Source organism: Calliphora vicina, chromosome 2, assembly GCF_958450345.1.
Source record: "Calliphora vicina chromosome 2, idCalVici1.1, whole genome shotgun sequence".
Classification (NCBI taxonomy): Eukaryota; Metazoa; Arthropoda; class Insecta; order Diptera; family Calliphoridae; genus Calliphora; species Calliphora vicina.
Window position 1 is genome coordinate 6638339 of NC_088781.1, and position 22319 is coordinate 6660657.

General features: G+C 32.7%; 3 protein-coding genes across 4 annotated transcripts; 2 read left to right on the forward strand and 1 right to left on the reverse strand.

Annotated features, from left to right (window-relative positions):
- The first annotated feature begins 7287 nt into the window (after positions 1-7287).
- On the forward strand, positions 7288-15993 carry Zir (Zizimin-related). 2 transcript variants are annotated; one of them, XM_065501931.1, is made up of 12 exons: positions 7288-7413; positions 7534-7618; positions 7710-7888; positions 7957-10240; positions 10362-11165; positions 11663-11769; positions 11911-13000; positions 13107-13970; positions 14277-14457; positions 14521-15070; positions 15146-15184; positions 15412-15993. In XM_065501931.1, the coding sequence occupies exons 1-12, from the start codon at positions 7373-7375 to the stop codon at positions 15431-15433; spliced, it is 6246 nt and encodes a 2081-aa protein (XP_065358003.1). In that variant the 5' UTR covers positions 7288-7372; the 3' UTR covers positions 15434-15993. The 2 variants fall into 2 exon arrangements, with proteins under 2 accessions (XP_065358003.1, XP_065358004.1); XM_065501932.1 differs by lacking the exon at positions 15412-15993 and having other exon boundaries at positions 15146-15385.
- Positions 15873-20236, reverse strand: mus304 (mutagen-sensitive 304). Its single transcript, XM_065501933.1, has 4 exons — positions 18180-20236; positions 17034-17469; positions 16790-16969; positions 15873-16732 (listed from the first exon to the last, which is right to left on the reverse strand). Exons 1-4 carry the CDS (start codon positions 20124-20126, stop codon positions 16476-16478), a joined length of 2820 nt encoding a protein of 939 aa, XP_065358005.1. The 5' UTR covers positions 20127-20236; the 3' UTR covers positions 15873-16475.
- Positions 20237-20941: 705 nt separating this feature from the next.
- On the forward strand, positions 20942-22172 carry Polr1C (RNA polymerase I and III subunit C). The gene is made up of 2 exons (XM_065499671.1): positions 20942-21166; positions 21229-22172. Exons 1-2 carry the CDS (start codon positions 21036-21038, stop codon positions 22082-22084), a joined length of 987 nt encoding a protein of 328 aa, XP_065355743.1. The 5' UTR covers positions 20942-21035; the 3' UTR covers positions 22085-22172.
- The last annotated feature ends 147 nt before the right edge of the window (positions 22173-22319 follow it).

The window sequence follows — 22319 nt, forward strand, 5'->3', positions numbered from 1 at the left end:
TTTGCATATCTTTTAGTTCCATCGTTTATTTATTAAGTTGTCTTGCAAATTTTAAATATATTCAACTCAACATTAACTTAATTTATCGAATGACCATTGAAATCATTAATTTATTTTGGCGAATGTAAAAAAATTTAAATTTATTTATTCTTTATTGTAACTTTCAAATGTGAATGAACTTTAAAAGGATTTTTTCCATACATATTTATTAAACAAAAAACCCCTCTTGAATCATTAATAGTTCTTGAAAATCATTAAAGACAATTCAATCCAATCAATCGTTATCAGCACAAAAACAAAAAGACAAAAAACAACTTTTTAATAAAATAACGCTTCTTTGCACGTCACATGCTGAGTTTTTGAAATTTAGCTAAAAAAAAAACCACCAAAAGACAAGATCAAAAAAACAACAACTGAATAAAACGATAACAAACTGAACATTCTAAATTTTTATTAAATATAAATAAATATAATAAAAAACAAACCACACAGAAAAGAAGATCTTTTAAATGTTTAGTTATCTTAAGTTTAATATGTTAGAATTTGTTGCTGCCTGGCTGGTGCTAGGTTGTGCCAGCCGGATTTAAAAATACTTGATTATATTGAAGAGACACTCTAATACAATAACAACAACTAAATAAACAATATTTTTTTTAAAAGCAACAAAAAAAAAACCAAAACTAATCAAGAAAATTAACAAAAAAAAATACTAATAAAAGAACAAAAATTTCAACGTTGCTGCATTTTTTATTAATAATGAAATTGAAATAATGTATTATATTAATATATTTTGACACAATTTAATGCATAATTTATCTCAATTTTGTTCTATTCTCTCCGGTTCAATTCTGTTCCTATCAATAACGAAAGACTTGACACATATGCGTCCTTGAAAATATTTCCACAAACTTTTGAATTGTACAAATATTTTTATTCATTTCTTGGATCTTCATTAATCTTTTGAAACTTTTTAAAAACATTAAGCATTTAAATCATTTATTAACGAGACTCTTTTATTTTCTTTTAACAATTATAATTTATTAAACAATTGTTTTCACAGCAAAATAATAAATCACATCCCTCGACTTTCTGTGAAATGTGCACTTTATTCCAATAAAACAACATATCTTGAGTTTTTTTAGTTGATACATTGAGAATTTTTATTTATTGTTTTATAAATGTGTTCAAGTGTTTTCAGCCTTATATTCTGTCACAAATTAAAAAGCTTCATTTCACCAAGCCCCCTACAAATTCCCCCACCTAATACTGTTTGAGCAGTCATAAGTATGTTGAATATGTGGCAATCCTGATCAAATTTTGCACAAATTAGTTCTAAGTACTCTGAAATTGTACTGTAAATTATGGCGAAAATCGGGCAATATTTGTCCCTAGTCCCCATACAAGGTCCCCCTCAGAAAATGTCTTGAACATTCATAATTGTCTTATAATAATTTATATGGTGATGAAATTGGACATAAATTGGTTTTATATAAACCTAAATTTTTCTACCAACATTTATGGGGATGGGGATTGGACCTGCCCCCCATATAACCACTATATCAGAAAATATGTATGAAGACTTTACTTAACTTAACCGTTAACTTTAGTTTTAAAATTTTTAAAAAATTTGTTTTTCTAATTGCTCCACGTAACAATTTTTATTGGTTCCAATCGATCCGACGTTTTTGTTTGAGCTTAGCAATAAAAATTGCTACGTGGAGACATAGGTTGCTAGATTAATTGATTAGATAAACAAATTTTTTAAAAATTTTAAAACTAAAGTTAACGGTTAAGTAAAGTCTACATACATATTTTCTGATATATGTAGTGGTTATATGGGGGGCAGGTCCAATCTCCCCATATAACCATTATGTCTCCACGTAGCAATTTTTATTGTTAAGCACAAACAAAAACGTCGGCAGAACAAGAACACAGCGATTGATGATTGCTGAGGTGCATTTAGCTTATAATGTGTGTTGAAGGATTTTTTCCAATAATTTCTTAGTTTTTTTGCTTTTGGTACTTAAATAAATTGAATGTGCATGCATATTCACACAGAATCATAGAGCAATCATTGCTCAAGCAATCAGTGGAGCAATCATTGCGCAACGGATTGCTAAATATGGCAATTGCGGTCTATACATCGCAAAATTTATCGATGCAATCAAATTTGACAATTGCGGCAATAAATATTGCTACGTGGAGACCTTGGGTTAAAATAGGATGAAAATTCGAATAAAATCATTTAAAAAGTTAACCATTAACACGAAGCCTGGTTATGTGTTAACTAATAGTTATACGGTCGATTAAAATAATTTTTGTATGAATACTGTCATTTTAACTATTAGTTAACACATAACCAGACTTCGTGTTACTGGGGGTTAGAAATTAAAATTAAAGAAATTATGAATCACGGTCCAAAACGAGTAACATTTTCTTCGAAAGAACTGGATGCATCATCAACGTATCATTATTCCTGAAGTCTATTAAATTCAAGTGCCAAACATGTATACTTCTCAGTAAATGCGAACTTTTTTAGTTCGACTAAAGCCATACCACTTCGATTTGGGATTCAGTAACTTCTTTCGTAAAAAAGGCGATGTTTAAAAAACAAAATAGTACTAAAAAGTGCTTCGAAAATGAATTGCGATGTCATAAAAGCTTAATAGAAGATGACTAATGTCATTTTTATTATGTTTCCTCAATGTGTTTAGCCAGTAAGAGCACATTGTTTGAAGTTTAAATCTTTTTTTTTGACCCCCCTATTAACCCCAAATTTTGGGATTCTAAAATCTATTTTAATAAAAAAAATCTATTTTTTTTTCAATTAATATTAGAATAATTGTGACACATTGGCAATTTCGTCTAATTTTTTAACAATATATTCAGCATACGTACAGTGGGTGTAAACGTGACTTATGGTGGGATCACCGAAAAAAAATATTTATAATCATAACACTACTACAAATACAAAATGATTTCCTTCATACCTACACACTTATAGTTATATCTAGCATGTTTAAAACATAATTCATTATGACAAGTGAAAGGAATAATTTATGCAAAAAAAAAAATCAAATATTTTTATAAATAGTATTGATATAGAGTAAAATATGTATAAAAAACGGTTTGTAGGCACTTCATGATGATTTGATGGTAAAATGATGTTAATGAGTCTTAAAAGTGTTGGTTACTAATTTATTGTTCACCATCTTTCAAATTATTATTATTATTTCATTTAATATGTTTTTAATAAAGAAACATTTACTAAACAAAATGTATCAGTCAAAAGAGCCAACAGACATTTGTGCTTTCAAGAGCACTGATAGCTGTTACTTTTAATCGATGATATCGATCACATATAGAGAGTAAGAGAGAGGATGAGATAGAGATAGCATGGCTTTGGGGAGAGAGATGGGACCAGTTTGCCTTAACCTTGAAGATAAAAAGCAACAAAAACAATACAATTAAATAAAAAGTCAGTTGAATTGACAAAACACGATCACTGAAAACAGAAAAACGGCCGGCCGATACAATCGATCGATCGATGCTTCACATTCATATGTAGTTTGTGACGAAGATCTTTTTTTAATTTATTGTTTAAATTTAGTTTTTTAAGTTGATTTTGGTTGTTGTTGTTATTCTTGTGATGCTTAATAAGTTTATTTATTATTTAAAAAAAAGAACATCATTCCACACACAAAAAAGTGAATGTAAAATTTAAAACTGCGACAACAAGAAGTTTAAAATTTTGAATAAGTGGCATGAATTCGCACAACATCCGTGAACAAAGAACAAGAATCAAACTAATGAAAACGAAATAATAACATAATAATAGCAACAATAAATACACGTGTTAATATTTGAATAATAATTAACACTTTTATGATTATTTTTACGGTTATGTTAATACCCAGTAAGCACCAAAGCCCCAAAAATTCAAGCACTTGAACATTTTGTTGGAATTTGACTTGAATGCAAATGTAATTATACTTTAGACATGAAAAATATTTGAAAATTTATTTATTTTTCAAACAAAAAACATATGACTTGAATTTATGTTTCCTTTTTACTGGAGAATGCTATTGAAATAAAGTGTAATACAACTGTAAATCAATTGCTTGACTTCAATTCAAGGCTTGAATTACACTTGCTTTCAACTTGAAGTCCAGTAAAAATGCTTATTGGGTATAAAAATAAATTATTATAAACGATTATAAATATAGAGAAATTCACATAGAGCGGAAACTTGAAAAAAAAACTCTAGCCAAAAAAAATACAGTGAATATACATATCTGATAGCCCATTCAGACTGAGCCAAATTAAGTAATTTCAAAATTTTATTTATTTTTTAAACAAAAGCATCAAGTTTTTACGTTATTTTCAAATATTAAAAAACAACATTAATGTAATATTTTCAAACCGAATTTCCATAACAAAGATCTTACTTACTTTAAAAATATTAATAATTTATTCTTTTACAATATTTTACAGCATAATACAATGAATCAAACACATCAATGTTTTCTTTTTTATTACAATATTTTTTTTGCCAATTATTAATACTTTGTAAACAAAAAGAGTATGTACATTCAAATATTGTTTGGGTTCATGGTCAAGCCGAACCATCTTTAACAACACATAAAACAGTTTTGAACACAAGAACCTTCAAAGTGATTCAATACATCATTTTTGAATTTTAAATTTTCTTAGCGGTAACAAAAGAAATTCAATTTTGTGGACCATTGTGTTATAAAATTCATATAGACATTTTAATATAATAATTAGATTTAAATATAAATAGAAGTATTATTGTTATTTAAATAATATTTAGCATACGATGTTTAAAAGCAAAAATCAACATAATCAATAGGTTTGTGTACATTAAAAATAATTTTATTTAACCTTAACCTATATTTTTACGATTTTAACACATTTTGTTTATTGTTCTGGAATTTTAAAAATAAAATTTATAAACATCTTAATTATGAATTTAAAAAACTGTCAACTTTCTTTAGCATAAATTTTGTCAAATTATAGAAGGTCAAAATTCGATCCTCATTCAACCACTGTTTGATATTTTAAATCCATGAAAAGTTTCCAAAACTATTGAAAAAACAAGTAAGAAAGTATAGTCAGTCAAGCCCGACCATATAATTCCCTACACCAATCTAAATATGGACCAATCGCAATAAAATTAGGTGGCATGACTTCTGTGTATATAAAACCTATTTGGGTTGAATGTTGTTTGAATACCAACTTTTTTAAGAAATCTACACTCATTAAAATGATTTTCGGAAGTGGGCATTATATGGGAGCTATGACTAATTATGGACCGATCGTTACAGAATTTAGTGACGTGGCTTTTGTATATATACATATGTATACATATGTATACATTTTTTGTGTTGAGTTTTATAAGAATACCAATATTTTTAAGAGATTAATGCTAGTTAAAATGATTATCGGAAGTAGGCCTATATGGTAGCTATGACTAATTGTGGACCGATCATCACAAAATTTGGTGAGGCGAGTTTGACTTATATAAACTTATTTTTGCAGAATTTGGTTTGGATATCTATATAACTGAGGTATTTATGAGAGCTTAGCTATTTTCAGATAGAACAATCGTATGGGGGCCAAGAGAAATAATGGACCGATTCTAACCAAATTCAATAGGCTAAATCGACTCAGAAAGTGATCCTGAGCAGATTGGTATACTTTAAGGTGTTGGTGTTGGGTCAATATTTACGCATGTTACAAACATCAGCACTAACCCAATATAGCACTATACCCTCCCCACTATGGTGGTGTAGGGTATAACAAGTAAGAGTGTTTGTATACCCGGCATCAATATTTTCTTGATATAGGGGTTATATGGCGGGTATGGTCAATTCTCAATACTCACAAAAGTTGGTAAAAATACTTAGGTTCATATAAAACTTGTTTATGTCCAATTACATCGCGTTATTAATTATTATAAGACAATTATGAATGTTCAAGACATTTTCTGAGGGGGACATTGTATAGGGACAAATGTTGATTGATTTTCTCCATTCTTTACAGTACAATTTCAGAACACTTAGAACTAACTTTAGCAGAATTGCCGCATAATTAACATATTTATGTATTTATGACTGCTCAAACAGTAAGGACATTTGAAAGCATGGATCGATATTTCGATTGATCGACATTTTCACTACAATAAACCCTATCAACAGAGACTATTTGTGGAAAATTTCAGCCATTGATTTGTTTTTGTTTGAACTCACTTCTATATCCCACATCTTCTTTGATGGTGGGTATAATAAAACGGATAATTTTATTTGTTTACTTACAATAAATTTTTAAAGCAAATACCTAATCAAAGCTTTAATCGTCTCCTTTAAAATAGTATGCCATTCCCTTATAACCGCATCTGATAAAGCTTCCTTCGAGGTATAATTCGGATTTAAATTAAATAGAATTTTAATGATTAAATAAGGAATTAAGTTTCAAAGAAATGAATTAAATACATTTGAAGTACAATGGAATTAAGCCTATGAATTAATTCGTAATGGTAAGAGAAAATTTAATTAAGTATTAATTCTTTCGAACCTTTGCTCTTAACTTGTATTTGGCTTCATCCGAAAGAACATTTAAACTGTTTCGACCTGATTAAATTTTCCTTTCATTTCCAATTTTAAACTATTGATAACCTCTAGGGAGTCAGTTTTGGGAATATCTTAAACTCTTGCTATTAAATTATTTTGTCTTGGAGTAGTTTTACGAGGTTTCTCTCCCAAATGTTGAGTTTCTACAGTAACTCGTAATATACTTTCTATTAGTATTTTGATGGTCTGTTTTAAGAGTTTAGAGATCATTATTAGAGAACAGAAGTTAGCTCATCTTAATGGTTGTAATAAGATCGAATGTATAATATTGAAAAGAATATTTGATATGAATATAGTTTTTCGAAAATGGTCGTTATTGCCAATTCAATCCCATTTAAATGATACCAAACATTTAAGATTTTAGATGTTTATAAATGAGTTCCTACGTATGTATGTATATTTTCTATTTATTATAAAATAATTAATTTTACTCTAATGTCCGTTTAAATTTAATATTTACTAACGGATATTAATGCTTTATGAAGCGCCATCTATGGTCTCAACATGATTGAAATTTGTAAAATTGACATTAAACAAACGAACAGCTGTCTTGTAATGAACTGTCAAACATGACACAAGAGATATAGCGGCCATCTTTTTTCTGTCTGCCATAAATACACAAACAATTTTACATGAAAAGTATGAAAAATACTATATTTTGTTCAAGTGAAAATAAACAATAATAATAATAAATAAAAAAATTAAATATTCGAAACAAAATGTCATTAACACAGCGCACTTTTGCGCAAAAATTGTCTAGGTAAGAATAAAAAAGAGCAAGTGAATTAAATTAGCAAAAGGGCGAGGCTGCTACATAATTAGAAAATACGTTCAAGCTCTTTGTGAAAAATTAATGAATGAATTCCTTAATTAATTATAGGACTCATGCTAGTGATGTGCGTAAGAATGTGGTCAATTGTCATATGCAAACGAAAACTACAGATACTTTGATGTGCTCTTCGACAGTAAGTATTTGGCATACATATTTTCCAGTATGTATGCCATATAGTGCCTTTTATGGGCAAGGTGTGTCTTACAAATTATTACATTTTCCAGCTTTCTTTAACCGAACCCGTTGAGCCTTTGGATTATGAGGAGTTTTTAAATTCTCATATAAACACTATCAATCGTGATCCTCTAAAGAATATACTGGACTTTCCGCCAGGAGATGTTACCGTCAAAACTATACCACGTAAAATAAGAACCATAGAACATATTGTGCCAAAGGAGAGTTTGTAAGTTGGATAGATCGAATTTGTGTCAAGTTTCTTGTAATTCAATTTTTAAAATTAATTCATTTTAGTGCTGAACTTCCCCAGCATGTACAAGAGTGTGTAAATTGTTATACACGTCCATGGAAAGTGGTTGAGTACGCACAACGTCATTATTCCAGCTCTTGTTGTGCTCGTGAACGTATTGACAGAGGCACTATAAGCCCATCGGCCTATCAGCAAGAATTCGAAGTCGATAAAGATTTTGCCTCATTCGATGAATCGTCTTTTACTGATCAGAGTAACAGTTGCACACCCAGCTCTAGGCAGTCTATAGCCAGTTTGTCTTCAGTTAGCTCCTGTACAGATACCTTAACACCGCGTGGCTCTTGGGCAAGTTTTGACTTAAGACGTTCTGTCAACGATCCCTTAATACCGAATTTATTAGATGATGTTCCCCCAGAACATATTGATCAGACAAACGAATCAAAGAGACTGGAGGATAGACAAGAAGCTCTATTCTCTCTTTACCCCGAAGCAGAAGCCGAAGATATAATTGAACGCAGATTGTCGGCTGAATTGCCCATGGAACATATGGGTCATCGAATTTATGTAAAATGTTTACAATTAAGACTGGAATTGGAGGTAGAACCAATATTTGCCTCCATGGCCATATATGATGCCAAAGAGAAGAAAAAAATCTCGGAAAACTTTTATTTTGACATGAATTCCGACAACTTAAAGCGCATGTTACACACTCATGTGCGCTGTGCCGACGAAAGCACCCAGAGTAGAGCTGGTATATTCGAAATAAGTTATCCCAGCAATGATTTGTTTTTAGTGATACGTTTAGAAAAGGTTTTGCAAGGTGATATTAAGGACTCGGTAGAGCCTTACATTAAAGATGATAAAGATAAATGCCGCGACAAGGCCAAACAAAATGCTTCTGACTTCTGTGAAAGATTAGGCAAATACCGCATGCCGTTCGCTTGGACGGGCATATATTTGACAAATATTTTTAATGGTGACAGTTTTGAAGGTGGAAAAGAAGGAGCAGCTGTTGGTTCGGCTAGTAATCCAGATCGGGAGCCTGGTGGTTCTTTAGGTTCTGCGGCCAGTTCAAACAGCTTAGATCGCAAATCATCCACTAGCAGCTTTGATCAGCTCAGACGCAAAGCCAATGATATGAGTGGCACTTTAACCCGTAGGGGCTCTTTGGAACGTAAAGAAAAACGTAGATCTTGGTCCCCCGACGATTTTGCCAATGTAGTAGAGTCTTTCCGGCCAATTACTATAACTATATCCAGTTTTTTCAAACAAGAAACGGATAAAATGAAAGATGAAGATCTATATAAATTCCTAATGGAACTGAAAAGACCTAGTTCGGCCATGAAGAAATACAAATGCATACCAGGCTCCATCAAGTTAGAAATTACACCCTGTTCTGAGGATGTTAAAAATGCTTTAACACCGGAACTGGCCAAAGTAGAGCCATATGTAGAGGACAATACGAGACCAGTCAAAGAGATACTAGAGATACCACCCACGGCCATTTACAATCCCCACTACACTTATCGTAATCTATTGTTTGTATCACCCAAGGAACTTAATTTTTCCTCTAGAGCTGGCTCTGCTCGCAATATTGCTGTAAGGGTACAACTTATGGCGGGAGAAACACAAAACGATGCTATCAGTGCCATTTTCGGAAAATCTTCTTGTCCTGAGTACTCCAGCGAAGCTTTCACTGCCGTCAATTATCATAATAAATGCCCAGCCTTCTACGATGAAATTAAATTTGCTCTGCCAGCCCATCTCAAACAAAATCATCATCTTTTCTTTACTATTTACCATGTATCATGTCAAAAGAAACCACAAGACTTGCAACCTTCCGTTGAAACACCAGTGGGTTATACCTGGTGGCCTTTACTGGAGGATGGCAAACTTAAAGTGGGAGAATTTCAACTGCCTGTTATGGTAGAAACTCCACCAGAAAATTATTCGTTTATTCCGCCAAATGTCCATCTACCAGGTACAAAATGGCTGGACAATCATCGTCCCGTCTTTTCGATTATCGTAGAGGCCGTAACATCAGTGCACACTTTGGATCCAAATTTGGATCGTTTCTTTTTAATGTGCGAATATTTGAATTCACGCAAGATACCGCCTCGCATAGGTGAAGGCAACATGGAAGCTGAAATGAAGAAATGTTTACTGGAAATTGCAAATGCTGAACGTGAGCCTCTGGTTAAGAATTTACATTTGGTATTGGATAAACTAATAGAGCTGTTGGTGACGACTTATAAAATTGGCGGACAAACGCTATCGCTGGGTTCCACAGTATTTGAAGTATTGTGTTTGGTATCCGCTAACTTATCGGTGAGTTAAATTAATTGAAATGTTTTTACCCTTCACCATGGTGAATTTAATTCATTTACCATTTCTAAACAAAATTTTCTGCATAGAAATTGTCATCCATGTTGTAATTTTTTAATTTCAGATTTTAAGTGATGACCTCATAGTGGATCAGTATGGTCGTCAATCTTTACTGTCCACTTACGTGCAATTTCAAAGCAAGATTCCTCATCCTTTTAGTGGCAAACGGCGTATAACCTGTAGCCGCAGCAATGCCGAAGAAATGCACACGTCCTCTTCTTCATCAGATACTTACAGCATCTACGATAATGTAGTAGCCGGGCGCAGTTTGGACCGCAAAGAATTGGCCATGGAAATGTCACCCACATTTGTGGGTCGTGATGGCCAAATACGTTTACTGCATGAAGAACTAGCCCTGCACTGGGTAGTAGCCAGCGGTCGTGCTGCTGATTTGGCCATGAGCAATTCATGGTTTTTATTTGAACTCATTGTAAAATCCATGATAGAACATTTGGATTTTACGCGTTCCCTGCAAGCACCACGAAAACAACGTTTCCCTCATCAATACACGGATGATATATCTACACTTGTTCATTTGGTTACCACCAAGGTGGTGGGTTATCACAGTAATGAACCCAAATTGGCACAATGTCTTAATGCCAGCCTCAGTTTCTTTATATTTGACTTGTTTAGTGTTATGGATAGAGGTTTTATATTTGGTTTAATAAAAACCTATTACAAGGTTTTAATATCCAAAAACGCCTCCATACCGGATTTGATGAATTATAAAATTGATTTTTTGCGCATTGTATGCAGTCATGAGCATTATGTAGCTCTAAATTTACCCTTTGGTACTCCGTATACAACAAAGTCTGCACCCTGTAGTCCCACGCCAAGTACAAACTCAAACACTAGTGGGACGTCATACGTAAGTAAATAAAACAAGTAGATATAAACATGTCCGTCTGTCTGGCCAACAAATGGCTGATATATAAGTGAAAAACCAGGACAACTTCGATTTTTGACTTATTTTTGATCTATATCTGGATTACTATATCATTAATATAGAACATATGGATATCTAATGATAGATATTTTAAAGACCTTTGCGTGTATAAAGCCATAGTAAGTGGGACCTACAATGGGAAAAATAAGTTTTTAAGCCGATTTTTTTTTCACCCAAAATTTTTTTTTTTTAATTACATATTTTCGCTAATTAATTTGGTAAAAAAGTTTGAAAAAATATAAAATTTTTTTAAATTATGTTCACCTTAAAATATTTAAAATTTTTATTTTAAAGTATAATTTGGTAAAGGGTATATAAGATTCGGCACAGACGAATATAGATCTATTGCTTGTTTTACCTAAAAACATTCTGTCACACATATTTTAAAATTACTTAACTAACATTTTATTTGTTTGCAGGGTTCCATTGAACGAGCATTACATGCAGATTTAAGCATCGAATTCAGACAACAACATTTTCTAGTTGGTTTGGTTTTAAGTGATTTAGCCACCGTCTTGGAAGTACCGTAAGTTTAAACTCACTACTGACCATATTTTTATAAAATAAAGGCGACAGGAGCAACCATAACGAAACCGTCGGAATTGTGTTCTTTTTTAAAATTAGTATTTAGTAACATAATTAAAGCAATATTTCCCCCATTCCCTAGAAATCCTCAACTGCATGGCAAAGCCATTAGATGTATACGCAATTTGATGACTTCTCATGATTTGGATCCCCGCTATAATGACAGTGAAGCTAGAGCTCGCGTGGCCTCTTTGTATCTACCATTGCTAGGGATAGTAATGGATGCCATACCGCAATTACACCAAAATCTAACGGACTCTAACGATCGCTTACATAGTATGGGACTATTGGACGATTACCAAGGCCCTCACACTACCATCGCTACTACAACTATAAGTCCCGAAGTTGCCTATGCCATATCGGGTTCCCGAGCTTATGCCTACATGAACGATCATGTAAAAAATAAATCTCCGCTGAGTAGTGAAAATACTCGACATCTTTTGGCTTGTTGCACTTGGATACTGAAAAATCTCGAGAGAACTGCTTTGTATAGATGGACTTTGGGACTGTCGCCCCATAGAGTGCATCAGATGTTGCAAGTGCTGAATACTTGTATACCTTGTTTCGAATACAAGGGTCAAAAACGTTTACCGGTATTAAAACGTAACACGCAAAGTTTCCGTAAGCCTACAGATCTTAAAGAAAAACTGGAAGAGTGTATACGCGGTACGAACTCGGCCCGCTATGATTTGATAAATCGCCGTAAAGATCGCAATTCCACAGAGAAATTCCGTTGGCGCAAAGATCAAATGCCTTACAGAGCCCAATTTTATGATACCATTACAAAAACTGATCCTGAATTAGAATTGAGTCATTTCATTGAGGGCTCATTGGCCACTGAAATTACTTTGGTGATTTTAGACTGTTTAGAAATTATTGTACAAGTGGCTACAAATTCGGAAATGCATCACAATCTTTTGAGCACAGTGTTGAAAGTATTGCTGCATGCTTTGTCGCGTAATCAAAGTACTATGGCTCTAAAGAATCTGTTTTCGTCTCAAAGATCTTTGATCTTTAAGTTTCCCAATTTATTATTTGATGAGGAAACGGATATATGTGCCGACTTGTGTTTGCTGTTGCTAAAGCATTGTGGTTCACAATTACCCGGTATAAGATCGCAAGCCGCCGCTTCCTTGTATCTCTTAATGAGACAAAATTTTGAAATCGGCAATGTAAGTATATAGAAATTTTAATTTAATTTAATATTCCTCAGAAAGTACAAAATATCATATTTTAAAAAACAGTCAACTCTTAAAATATCTAATTAATATTTTGCAGAATTTCGCACGTGTTAAAATGCAAGTTACCATGTCCTTGTCATCTCTAGTGGGTACTAGTTCATCATTCAGCGAACAGTCTTTGCGTCGTGCTCTAAAAACCATTTTAGTTTATGCCGAATCTGATACAGATCTTCAGGACACTTCATTCCCCGAACAAGTACAAGATCTTTTATTCAATCTTCACATGATACTCTCCGATACCGTAAAAATGAAAGAGTATCAAGAAGATCCGGAAATGTTGTTGGATCTCATGCATCGCATTGCCAAAGGTTATCAAAATAATCCCGACCTGCGCCTGACTTGGTTGGAGAACATGGCTAAGAAGCACAAGGAGCGTGCCAATCATACCGAAGCGGCCATGTGTTTTGTTCATTCCGCTGCACTTGTGGCCGAATACCTAAGTATGTTAGAATCGCAAACCCATCTACCAGTGGGTGCTGTAAGTTTTCAGAAAGTCACTCCCAACTCATTGCTGGAGTCGGCTGTTTCCGATGATGTTCTAAGTCCGGGCGAAGATGGTATTTGCCTGGGTAATCATTTCACTGAATCGGGCCTGAAAGTTCTGCTGGAGGAGGCCTCCAACTCGTTCCAAATAGCTGGTATGTACGAGGCCATGAATGAGGTTTATAAAATACTCGTACCCATTTGCGAGGCCAATCGAGATTTCCAGAAATTGAGTAAAATTCATGGTAAACTGCAGGAGGCTTTTAATCGTATCGCACAACTTCAAGGCAAGCGTGTCTTTGGTACTTACTTCAGAGTCGGTTTTTATGGTGCCAAATTTGGTGACTTGGATCAGCAGGAGTTTATCTACAAGGAACCGACTCTCACGAAATTACCCGAAATATTTAGTCGGCTGCAAGTAAGTTGAAATTTATGATTGAGTTAAACTTAACGTGTGATCTAATTTGAAAAATGTTTCTCAAAAAAAATGTTTACTAAAAATAAATAAAGCGAAACATTAAAATATAAATTTCATTAAAAAATTAAATTTTTACTTAAAATTTTTTTTTTATGAAAAATTTTTTCATTAAAAATTTACCAAAAAATTTTTTTTTGAAAATTTTTCAATATATTAATTTTTCAGTGCAATTTCTTTTTTTCACCAAAAAATTTGTTCTCTTAAAAAATGGTTTTCAAATTTAAATGTTTCTTCCAATATTTATAGAACTTTTATGCAGATCGTTTTGGTCCAGACTCTGTTCACATCATTAAGGACTCCAATAGTGTTGACGTTAACAGTTTAGATCCCGACAAGGCTTACATACAAATAACCTATGTAGAGCCCTATTTTGAAAATTATGAACTTCGGCATAGAGAAACCTATTTCGAAAGAAACTTCAACATAAGTATGTTCAAACAATTAATTGAAATTATATTGGTTTACTTATTTTTTTTTTGTATTATTCTAGAACGTTTCATTTTTGCCACCCCATTCACAAAGTCGGGCAAAGCCCATGGTGACTTGCACGAACAATGTAAACGCAAGACAATACTTACCACAGCCAATCATTTCCCCTATGTCAAGACCCGTATTCAGGTGATAAATCGACAACAAATAATTTTGGATCCCATTGAGGTGGCCATCGAAGACATACAAAAGAAAACAGTGGAATTGGCTGCGGCCACCAACCAAGAACCGGCGGATCCGAAAATTCTACAAATGGTTTTACAAGGCTGCATTGGCACCACGGTCAATCAGGGACCCATGGAAATGGCAGCAGTATTTTTATCGAATCTCTCGGATGGCGTGACCATACCAACTAAAAATCAAAATAAGCTACGTTTATGTTTCAGAGAATTTTCAAAGCGATGTGCTGATGCTCTCAAGAAAAATCGAAATTTAATTTTATCCGATCAAAAAGATTATCAGCGAGAATTGGAACGTAACAATGAACGTTTTGTGGAACGTTTGACACCGTTAATAACATTAACATCCTCGCAGGCGCAGGGTGTAGTAAAGTAAGTAAATTTGATTTAATAGTTATAGTTTTATTTTAAAATAACAAATTTTGAATTTTTTTTAAATATTTACAGAGCAAATGCCGCTAGTAATCGTAGTACTCCTTTAAAATGGTAATTAATCTCATAAAAATGCATTTATGTATCCATAAGTATTACCACAACTATATATTTGCTTTTTGCTTCAACTTTTTTTAAGCTTTCTTTAAACGAATCTTCTATCTATAATCGAATATTTTTTCTTCCTTTCCCTTTCATGTCTGTTCGTATATTGGAATTTGCTAATTTGTAATTTTCTGTACTACTACACATATATACACATATATATATATATTTTGTAGTGTTTCCGATTATTTCAAGTAATTTATTAGCTAAACAGTAATTATTTCTTTTTTACAAAACAAACTTATTAATTAATAATATATTAAACAGAATATATTTAAAATGACTATAATTAATATTTAGATAAAAGTACTTACATTTTAAAGCACATACAACCTGTTAACGTTAACCTCCAGTTATGCCCTTAAGAATAATCAAAATCGTTTAAATTTTTGTAGCATAAAAATTCAAAATATATATTTGAGTTTTAAACGTCAGATAACTGGAGTTTATTTGCAGTTTCTTTTCTTTTGCTAATTATGTGCTTTAAAACTTTTTGAAACCAAAAATTAAACACCAAATTTAAATATAAAAAATTTTGCTAAATTTTGTAGTCATACATACATACATATAATAATTATACACTCACTTAAAATAATAAAAAAAAAAAAAACATTTCTCGCCAAAAAAAAACACATCATTCTCATCATCATATTTATTCAAAAAGTATTTAAACTAGAGTTATATACAAACACACACCTACATTTTATACTTTTATAGCGTACAGCAATAAAAAAATAAATTTTTTACAAACTTGTAAATGTTGTTTATATTTAAAGGAATGTAACCAGGTATTTAACCAAAACAAAAAATGTTCATGCAAATTAGAAAAATTTGTATTTTTTCTTCTTTTTAATAAAAAATTTCTCCACTTTAATATTTTTTATTAAAGACATATTTTAACAATAAAAAAACTTAATGATTTTAATTTAACAAAATAACAATTATTATTATATAGTACACACCATGGGCACAACAATATAAGGTAGCCACATTAGAAAATACGTTCAGGTATTGGCAATAGAATTTGACCGTTAAGAACATAATTAATTCCAAGTTTATTGCGCGTGAAGAAAAAATTGTTTATTTCTAGTTTTGTTTAAACTAAATCTATTAAATATCGCGATAACTAAATAAAAAAGTGATTAAATTAAAATCTTAGCTTGACTTTCCAGGGATAAATATTGAAAACTCTCCCTAATGTTTCTACCTTGTGTATTATTGTAGCATGGTACATACAAAATCACTGAAAATTAAAGGCAAAACCTTTAAGACTTTCAAAAAACTTTTTTTGATTTGAAGCATCTTGAATTAAATTTAATTTACTGGCATAATTGTCAGCTTCATCGGCATTATTGGGTGGTTTTAAATGGTTTACATTGTCATTAGTAGTACATTTTTGCCACTCCGACAAATCAACATACAGATTATGGTAGTTTGCTTCAGCGTTTATGTCCTTAGGCAAGACATGAGAAGTTCGTAGCTTTTGTAAAAATTTCACTGGAAATAAAGAAAATAATAATTTAACGAATCAGCCAGAAATTAGATACAACTTACTATTTATATCATTAAATTGTAGTTGTTTGGAGTTATCTGACCACCATTTAATGATTAAGCACAGATAATGTTTTGTCGTTTCCTCAGACTCTCTAAATAAAGATGTCAAATAGTTGTCACAAAATATGACATGCAATAGTTGCACGGATAAACGTGAAATTTCGGCCACCTGCAAAGTACCTAAGAACAAACAAATTAAACAGTCTAGTAATGACAATTAAATACATATATCAAATCCACTTACAATGTTCCTTTTTATGCAGTAACCATTGTCTAAGAAGTTGAAAGATCAATGTCACTACGCTCAGGCATAATTTCACATAACATTCGCATCTTGCACTTGTTAAATCTGTGGTGTTATTGTGCCCTGCTGTTATTGTTGAGGATGATGAAATATTCGATTTAGTTGCCAAATTTGTTGTTGAACTCTGTTCAGTTGTCTCAAAATCCATTTTATTGTTGCTAGTATTATTAGAAACATCATTCAGTCTTTCATTATTTCCCTCTACTTCGTCGTCATCGTATAGAGGCAACAGTTTTTGTAAAAATTTTGGTGGCCTTTGAAAGCACTGATATACAAAACGCACATGGTTTAAACATATTGCAACAAGAAGTTTAAAATGCTGTAAACGTAGACACATACTCAGTGGGAATGCAATTTCTAGTAGACCACAGTAAACCTAAAAAAGATTTTAGCAAAATGTTAAATAGTTAAGGGCCATTGTTACAACTTCCCTATAAGTTCGAAATAGTAAATGTTAACTTTAAGTAATAGAAAAAGTTAACTTTTACTATATCGAACTTATAGGGAAGTTGTAATAATGGCCCTAAAAGTTAAATAAACTGTACCAGTAAATTTAAAATAGGTGTCGAATTAAAAAAAATAATTTCTATGGCGTTATTTAGAAATTCGGACCAACAATGGGTCATAATCGGAAAAAATGTAGACATGTTTTTCAATTGTTTAAAATTTTGAGAAAAACAAATAATTACAAACCAAATCAATTCCAGTTAGAAATCTGAAAGTGGTCCGAAAAAAACTTAGTTTTACGTTTTTCTGAAAAAGCAAAATTCTATAGCAGATGAGATTATTCCGCCAAAAATATCGTTACCTTAATAGAGAAAATCTTGTTTTTTTTTGTAAGCCCAGATTTTCGTTTATTTCAATAAATGGTCCGCTCATCATAATTATCCAAAAAAAAATATCGACTTAAAAAAACACGAGTAAGGCCCTTTCTATATTAAGGTGACGATATATTTTTTATTTCCACCAAAACTTGATTTTTTAGCTAAACAAAACTTTTTTACTGAATTTCAATTTAGCAAAAAATATTTTTATAGATTTATTATTTTATACTTGGATCTTTTAAACAAACTTTCAATTACTTACCTGCAATAAACAAGATTCGTTAGAAAATCTATATGTGGAACGCACTCGATCTGCCACAAATGTCGATGCTGAACTATTGACACACACAAGTTCCAAGGCATTGGGCAATCTACAACATTGCCTTAAACCAATTGATAGTTCCCTGAAAATCCAGGCGCTAGGGCGAGAAAATACCAACGACTTCAAGAGATCAACCAACATTTCCAAACAGTTTACAGGCGTTGTCGCCGATACGTGAAGCAGTAAGCTGTTTAACCAAACAGCTAAAGCTTCCAACACTCCAAAGTGTTCGCAAATTTCACGGGCAAATCCCAGTTTCGATACCGAATCTGTGACAATTTGCAAAAGATAATATTCACCATGTTTGTGTTGCAATAGGGAGCATGTTAACTCCGGCACTTGTTGGCAAATAATGGACAAAGCCGCAATGTAAAGTCTTAAACATATGCAGCGTTCATCGTCGTATAATTCGGCGGGTTCTTGTAAACAACGTACATAATCATCACCTCTTGTAGGAGATTTCGCATTGGTAAGAGAGTAATCGTGGTAGGGATGTATACGACGATTCTTGGGAAACTCTAAACTATGAATGTAAGACCAAAATTCGGGCAAAACTTTGCTAACAGAGTCTAAGCAGCATTTTGAGAAATTATCTGGCAATTTTTCAACTCCTAATAGTTGTAGCTGGGCCAATTTTGTTTGTATGTTTTCCAATTCAAGTTGGAATAGAGTTCTTTGCTTCTTGGAACTACCCTTGTCCCATGAATGCTCATATATCATGGGATGAATTTGGCTAAGGCTACATTCTTCCAATTGAGTTGCTAACGTTGTACCTACATCCAAACTTGGCATTCTCATAAGACACTTTGCCAGGCGTCGCTGTTGTTTGCTTGACGAGGATGTGACAGCACGCGGGTCTTTCCGTCTTTGTTTAATTTGCACTTGTCTGATAGACTCATCACATATACTTTGTTGTAGACGCTCTGAATCATCCTCATATTGCATTTTAACTAAAGAACATTCCATTTCTTTCATACGGACTTCGGCCTCTTTCGCCTGTACGGTCTTTAGCAACTCATCCATTTTTGACTGACATTCGTTTTGAGCATTTTGCGCGGTTAAAATCTTTTCCATTTTCAATATTTGAGCCTGTTGTTTTAGGTGACGTAGCTCATCGCGCAGCAATAATGATTCGCCTTCTTTAGAAGAAATTTTTGTTTTTGCCTCTGTCAGATCGCTGCTTAATTTGGAGTTTTCTTTTTTTAAAACGTCGACCTTCTCCATTAGAAATTTGATTTGTCTCTCCGATGCCAATTGTCTGCGAGCAGCACTTTGACTGGAGGGTAATGTTGACTCTGGCCCGGTATTTTGGGATAATACAAATTCCATAGCATCCTCTGAGCACTGTTGAGGAACATTGGGTTTCGGCTTTTGTGTTGGAACACTTGACTGTGATGCTTGTGGCGGTGGTGCAGGCTTTTTAAAAACGACCGGATCTGATATTTGCACAGCGGCCAATAGTTCAAAGTCATCATCGTCATCTTCAAACATTTGTGACAAAATATCTGGTGCTGGTATTTCAGTTGCAACTTGCCGTTGTGTACTTGTAGTAGCTGCATTTGCAAATTCTGAAAACGTTATTTCGCTTTCGGTTAGATTCATTCCATTGTACTGCTGCTGTTGCATTGTTCTTTGGTTAAAACCCTTTTCGGCAGCGACTGCTGCTTCAGCCACTTGTGTGGCCAGTAAGATGACGTCGTCGTCATCATCATCCCAGAAATCATTAGTAATACTTTTGATTGGTGACACATTTCGCACGATTGGTGCTTTCGAAGACGTAGGTCGTGCTCTTGCATCCGACGTACTTCTACTGCTAATACTTATGTCCAGTTTTGGCTTTTTCATAGAACGCCCAAATTCTTTCATCGGTTCAAAACGTTTAGACATTTTAAATTGTCAAAAGTTTGTGGCGAAACTAAACTATTTGCTACATAAATTAGGAATTGTTGTGTGAAATAACTTTTAATTACAATCTGCACTAAAAATTTGACATAAACAAAAATCTTGTTGGGCACTTATAGGGTTCTTATAGTTGAAACAAAAGTCAATCTTTCGATAATTAAAAGTCGAACTTTCGACTTTGCTATTTATATAAGGTTGACATTTTTCGACTTTTCATCCAGTTTTAATGTAAATGAAAAACGCATTTTAAAACAGAAATTTAGTTAGTCGACTTTTGAATTTTTTTGGGATAGCATCAATTGTTCGACTATTTCAGTAAAAGGTTGATTATTCGTGAAATCTACTTATAGAACCCTAACATTTAACAACACTGTTTTATATGTCAATGTGACCAATTAAAAAAAATTACGTAAATTGTATTACATTTTTGAAAATCTAATAAAATTGTTGTTTACACGATGCAATTGTATTATGATACATGGATTTTTGGCTAATACTCAGTATTGTAGTCTGAAAATACCTTTATTATTATTTAACGATGCGTAATTTATTATTCATATTCAGAATTTGCAACTTTGCTTAATATTGTCCTTTACACTCAGATTATTATTCCCAGGTTTTTTGTTCTTAGAGTAGCTCGGTATTGTAATATACATATTTTTAATTTATAAGAATTATATAATTTAAAAAATACTGACTTCAATTTTGTGCGTTTTTCAAAATCATGATTGTGTAAAGAGACCCTGTTGTGTTACGCTTTGGTATTGTCATTTAACAACTCTGTAATTTCTACAATGTTTACATTTTTTTGTCTGCACGTGTAAATATAAAACTTGAAGCCGTAGAGAATATTTCAATTAGTTTTATACCATAAATACAAATAAATTAAAAAATATGGGTCAAGAAAAGCCAAAATTGTATATGGACGAATATAAGCTGAAGCAGGATCCACAAGACTATGGCTTGGCTGACGATCCCGTCGACATTGAAACATTTAAGAAAAAAATGCAAATTATTGTTGTCAGGTATATAGAAAACATCTTGCGTCAAATGTAAATATTTAATACAAATTTTACATTTATTTTAGATACGAAAACAATGAACTGGAATTTGATATGATTGGTGTACATCCTGCCATTGCTAATGCTTATAGGCGTTTAATGTTAAGCGAAGTTCCCAGCATGGCTTTTGAAAAGGTTTTCATATACAACAATACCTCCATAATACAGGATGAAGTTTTGGCTCATCGCATCGGTTTGATACCGGTCAAGGCGGATCCGCGTTTATTCGAATACCGCAGTGAAGAAGATGAACAGGGAACAGAACTGGACACTTTGGAATTCGAATTGAAAGTAAAGTGCACACGACGCAAGGACGTTAAAGATTCTTCCAATTTCGAAACCATCTACAAGAATCATAAAGTGTATTCGGGACAAATAAAATGGCTGCCCAGAGGCAAACAAGCTCAATTGTATTCAGAATCGGATGTGGGTTGTATACAAGACGATATTTTGATTTCACAAATGAGACCAGGTCATGAATTTGATTTGAAATTGGTAGCTGTTAAGGGTGTTGGCAAAGATCACGCAAAATTTTCACCTGTTGCCACCGCCTTTTATCGCCTTTTGCCAGAGATTAAACTTAAGCGAGAGGTTAAGGGAAAGGATGCCATTTTGTTGCAAAAGTGTTTTTCTCCTGAAGTTATAGGTATTGATGATGATGAGCGGGCATACGTTAAAAATGCACGTTATGATACATGCAGTCGCAACGTCTATCGCTATCCCGAATTGGCCGACTCAGTTGAAATGTCAAGAATCCGTGATCATTACATATTTTCTGTTGAGTCTGTGGGAGCTCTGAAACCAGACGTTATATTTGTTGAAGCCGTAAAAGTTTTAAAGAAAAAATGTCGCAAATTTTTGGATGAAATAGAAGCAGCATAAAATTAAAAAATTAGTAATAATTTTAAGTAATATATAATAAAATTTGTTAAAAATATAAATATACATACATATATTTTACAAACAAGAACATTTTTTATGAATTATATTTTTCAGAGTTAATTTCGGATAGTGTATTTTTAAATTCGTTAAAATAAACTATCTAATAATCAACAATTACAGATAATTTTATAGAATAAACGAATGTTTTAGTTCAGAGCGGTACAACTCTTCGCAA